The sequence below is a fragment of the Branchiostoma belcheri genome, unplaced genomic scaffold (assembly GCF_001625305.1).
Source record: "Branchiostoma belcheri isolate BF01 breed outbred unplaced genomic scaffold, Haploidv18h27 scaffold309, whole genome shotgun sequence".
In the NCBI taxonomy this organism is placed as follows: domain Eukaryota; kingdom Metazoa; phylum Chordata; class Leptocardii; order Amphioxiformes; family Branchiostomatidae; genus Branchiostoma; species Branchiostoma belcheri.
In genome coordinates, this window is record NW_017803920.1 from 141,844 (window position 1) to 146,880 (window position 5,037).

Sequence of the window (5,037 nt, forward strand, 5' to 3'; positions counted from 1 at the left end):
AATCCCTTGACTGGACACTTACTTAACGTGTATGATACACTTAAGGTGAGATGTAAATACTATGCGAATGGATGTGAAGTGATTGAACCCCTTCAGCACGTTGGTCAGCATGAAGTTGGTTGTGTTAAGACAAGGGCTACCCCTGAGAGTTTGCAGCGCAAACGGTTGTGTAAAGCACGTCTGTATGATGTAACTAGCCAACTGGCTTAAACCCAACCTTAATGATGGCTGGCAATTATGCTAGGGAGTTGTTCAAGGCTGAACATGCTGACAAGCTAGTAGCACTTGTTGATAAGCCGGATCGAAAAAGTGCATTGGTAGAAGTGCTGGCAAAGTTTCGACAGCTAAGAAAGGTGTACAGGGCCAACTGGCCACTGAATGACATGTCAGATGAAGTACGCCAGTATAAGGCCAAAGCAGTTGAAATGGCTAATGACCTTAAAACGCACTTCCCTTATGCTCCTTGTACCAACTATCTACACAAGGTTATTGAGCATGTACAGGAGCTTATTGAGCATCCCTCTGGTTTAGGGTCTGTAGGAGCTCTCTCTAGCGAGGGTAACGAGGCAGGGAATAAGCTGTTTCGCCAGCTTCGTTTAGGCCATGCCAGAAAGGGTAATACTTACAATGGTCTTAGAGATGTTCTATGCACTCATTGGCTATACACCTCCAAGACATTGAGAGATAAGGCAGCTGTGACAGAAAGATCACTGTGCTGTGGGCGTTGTGGGAGGGTAGGGCATAATGTAAGAACATGTACAGCAGACATAGAAAGTGACTCAAATTAAAACTGTATGTAATAATTTAATTGCCTAATTACAATGTTAAAACTGTAAATAAGACTTCACTGCACATACTAAACACCAGAAAGCTGGTGTTTTATGTCAATGATATATCTTGGATGCACGTGCATGTTCAAAATGTAAATAAAACTTCACTGTACATACTTAACACCAGAAAGTCTCTGTGTTTTATGTCATCTTGATATATTAGTCTTACTTAGATATACAGTCTTTCCTCTTTATTACCAGCTAGTTATTGCAGCCACTTTTATAGATATAGTTTAATATACAAGTTGCAAATGCAGTCTCTGTCACCTCAACTATCAACTGTGCATATACCATATAGATGGATAGATGTGTCCTTTTCCAAATAAATTAAGTGAAGTACTAGTAATAGAGGCAAAGCTCAACATTTTTACAGTCATACTCATAGACTGAAGTCAATCTCTATACATACATCAGGACTCGAAATTAAAAGTCCTGACTTAAGGATCCAAAAAAGTCCCACCGAATTTCCTGCCTACTTTGCAATTATTTTGCCCCTGGGAGTGAACGTAAGCAAAATAAAGTTTAAGTCATACAATACTTCCCAAAAAAGGTTGGGACAATTATTATAAATTTATTTTTGGGACAGTGCTGGGACAAAAGGAAGAAAAGTTAATTTCGAGGCCTGATACATGTACACAAACAGTAAAGCACAACAAATCTGTAACAAGAAAACAAATCAAGATCAAAATACATTATTTAGCTTTTTACAGATTGGTACAACAGTTGACAGATTTACATGTGCCTCCAATCATAACTACACTATTATCAATCAATCTCAGACATGTATGGCCTGCACTGGCCATTCTCGTAGGTGCATGGTGCACAACAGCCTTCTTTGTTTGAAGGTTCATGACATACAAGTCACAAGTTGGCTCTGGTGGATGGAGACCAGACTTATCGTGATGGTAACCACCATACAAAACAAAACGATCACCACATAGAGCAGAGGCAGATGAACTTGACACATAAGAATCTCTCACCCCCTCCATATGAATCTCTGTCAGAGTGTACTGGCTAGTATCAGAGACCTTAAGGCACACTACATCTGAGACTGACAAACGCTCGGATGGGCAGTGACCACTGTATGTGATTCCACCTACAATCACCATGGTAGATGACGCAGGTACCCATGTGGAAGAGTCGTACGCTCTTGGGACCAGTGGTGGTAAAGGCAGTTTGTTCCAGCGTAGTGTGGTCATGTCGAGGAGATAGAAGTACCCATCTTTACAGCTTTGCGCACATGTCCCGAGTCCCACGTGTCTGCTGGCCAGTTCCAGCCCGCCAAACAGAATAGCCTGCAAGCTGCTGATGGCCACAAGGGTGTGGCCAGTTCTCGGAGATGGGACACCGTCCTGCTTGTCCCCTGGAAGGATGGAGACCTTGGCTGTGGTGGTCTTCGGTGTGATGGTGATGTCAACCTGCAACAGCAATAATATAATAAAAACTAGAGTTCCCCGATCTCATACCTTCGCCAAATGATGTTAATCTTTATGACTGACAAATTATAGATTAGATTATTCCCCCGATTTAAGAAATAGGAACCTAATTTTCATGAATTATATCATTTTATCATAATCTCAACCAAAAAACAGTCTTATATTAACAAACAATGCATTCTAGCATTTCGTAATAAATTATGCAAATGAGGTCCTGATTTGAATAAATTATGTTTAATGATGTTCACCTCAATTCAAGTTTCAAATACCACAAGTATGAAATTCGGGGCAGTTATCATCACAGAATTATAAAATTTTCTCATTAATTATGCAAATTAAGTCATTATTAACATAATCAATATCTTCCTGTGTTTCTCTCGTTGTCAATTACCAATGTCACAAGCTTCAATTGTCCTATCATGGAATGCAGCTGATTTATAGAATTTCCCCATAAATTATGCAAATTACATCCATATTTGCATAATTGTCACATCATTATATTAAGCATCACGTAAGCTACCTACATACCAAAAATCACGACGATCCGTCAACCGGTTCTTGAGTTATCCCCTTTTGAATATTTTCAAGAATATATTGCTGCAGTTCCAGAGCAAGCCGCTAGGGGGCCTAAACTCAGGTCACTTCTTCCCCAGCACAAGACCTACCTACCATCTAAATTTCATCACCATAGCATGTCTAGATCATGAGATATCAAAACCGGAAGTTCAGCTGCAGTACCATAACAAGCCGCTAGGGGGTCCAAAATCTAATCATTTTGAGGTCTCATCAAGACCTACCCATCTACCAAGTATCAAGACAATCCATCAAGGCCTTCTCAAGTTATCGTGTTTACAGACAGACAGACACACACACACACACACACATACACGAACGCCCCTGAAAACATAACCTTCTTGGCGAAGGTAATAATTACAATAGCATCACTATTTGGTTCCAATGTAAGGTATCAGTAATATTTTGCTATACTGATTATTTCTGATCTCATAGCATTGACTTTCAAATTATTTAGTACAGCAGTTTATGATGGTGGAGATTAAATTGAATAACACTATGCTTTCGCAGTGTCATCACTTCCATAAGACTATCATTTGTGGAGATTCAATACACCTCTTGAAAAATAAAACTATTTTGAGTCAGGTCATAATGATGGCACAATAAATAGGGAGAAAAGGTGTGAATTTCTACTATGAAATAAACAGAAGATGTTATCTTACCTGAGTCAGGTCATTTGAACAGCACCACCTCCTCTTGTCCAAGCCACCCCAGAGGATGACTTGTTTGGTGTCCTTCCCAGGTTTGGGTGGCAAGGGGGGGGGGCAGACCGCTGTGCAGCCACTTGCTATGTGGGGCATGGCTTTCACCTCCTATAATTAATTATAATAAAAATATGTCATCAATCATCTGTCACTTCTTAACATTGTCCATAAAGATGACCAAAAAAACGACCATAAAAACATGGTCATTTTTGATGAATTATTTCACAAGCTATGTACATAATTCAGTTTAAAATGATGGAAATTTTGTAAGGTATAAATAATAACTTACCTTCATGTCTGACAAGCTAATCCCCTCCCCTCCCACATCAATCGGCAGTGTTGACATAGCTCCAGATCCATTGTCGAAAACAAAACAGAGAAACCGCTGGACGGTAGGAGAAGGGTCTCGAAGAGGGACACGGTCACACACTAGAGTAAACTCTGTGCCTAAAGCACTGTCAGACTTCTTACGGCTGCTCCGAGAGCTGTCCGTGACGAGAGACGAGAAAATCGGACCCGACGACATGTTTTAGCAAGTTAAAATTCCCCGGCAATGTGCGTTTGTTTAGATCTCGCGCTGATATTCTCGCGAGAATATGTGCGAGAAGTCTAAAATTTCCCATGAAACATTGCGCGTCGCGCGAAAATTCAAGATGGCGACCAGACACTGCTGGGTATAGCGTGAGTATCATAGTGTGTCAGAGGGTAATAAATTTTTTTTTCAAAATCAGGCGAAAATTAATGCGCGCGAAGATGTCATCCATAAAGATTACTTGCTGTGGCCTAAAGTCATGCCATGTGTACCTGTCACAGAGCAATTACGCTTTTAAGAATGATGAACTGGAGCCGATACAAAATTGAGCTACAGTAACTGTAATGCCTATCGTGTTGTCACGCACATAACGTTATACACTTTCTACATTCCAATTGAGCAGAAAACATTAAATGTTTTCTGCTCAATTGAAATGTAGAAAATGTATATGTGCGTGACAACACGAGAGGTTTTATAGAAATTGGCCATGTGACTGTTGACGTGAGAACTGACGAAAACAGTATAGAAAGTTACAAGACTGGAAAATGTGCAAAATTAGGTGTGTCTACAGGCCTTGGACGGTGATAGAAACAAAAACAACATGTAGGTAAACATCACCGTGTTTCCGTTATGAAAATGGATTTTAAAAGGAGCAAGAAAAAGGCAAGAAATTCTCCCATCGACTAAGTGATCAACCTGAGCCTATACAAGTGAAATAGAGCACCGCTCCGTACCTTGAAAACCTCCGAAGTCACCCTGATGGTCATGGTAAAGTCGGTTCCCCGGATGAATGGGATGTATCGCGTAATCCTCAGACCCCAACTCCCCAAGTTACTATTCAAAATAACGTAGTTGTCGTTGAAAAGCACCTTGAAATGGAGTGGTGTTTGGTTGCTTCTTTTCAGGTTTACTGCGCCCCTGAGAAAAGAATACAGGTTATTACTACAGTTGAAAGGATACAT

General features: G+C 40.4%; 1 protein-coding gene across 1 annotated transcript; it reads right to left on the minus strand.

The window, feature by feature from the left end:
- Positions 1-507: 507 nt before the first annotated feature.
- LOC109474408 lies at positions 508-4,069 on the minus strand. Its single transcript, XM_019774704.1, has 4 exons — positions 3,833-4,069; positions 3,502-3,651; positions 1,811-2,248; positions 508-549 (listed from the first exon to the last, which is right to left on the minus strand). The coding sequence occupies exons 1-4, from the start codon at positions 4,067-4,069 to the stop codon at positions 508-510; spliced, it is 867 nt and encodes a 288-aa protein (XP_019630263.1).
- Positions 4,070-5,037: the final 968 nt, after the last annotated feature.

Bases quoted from the DNA above. Each gene is read 5' to 3' on its own strand.
- LOC109474408 (XM_019774704.1), bottom strand. From the start codon at position 4,069: ATGTCGTCGGGTCCGATTTTCTCGTCTCTCGTCACGGACAGCTCTCGG. The intron at 3,652-3,832 runs GTAAGTTATTAT...AATTAATTATAG, and splicing joins TTAGCTTGTCAGACATGAAG to GAGGTGAAAGCCATGCCCCA. The intron at 2,249-3,501 runs GTAAGATAACAT...TTGCTGTTGCAG, and splicing joins GTTCAAATGACCTGACTCAG to GTTGACATCACCATCACACC.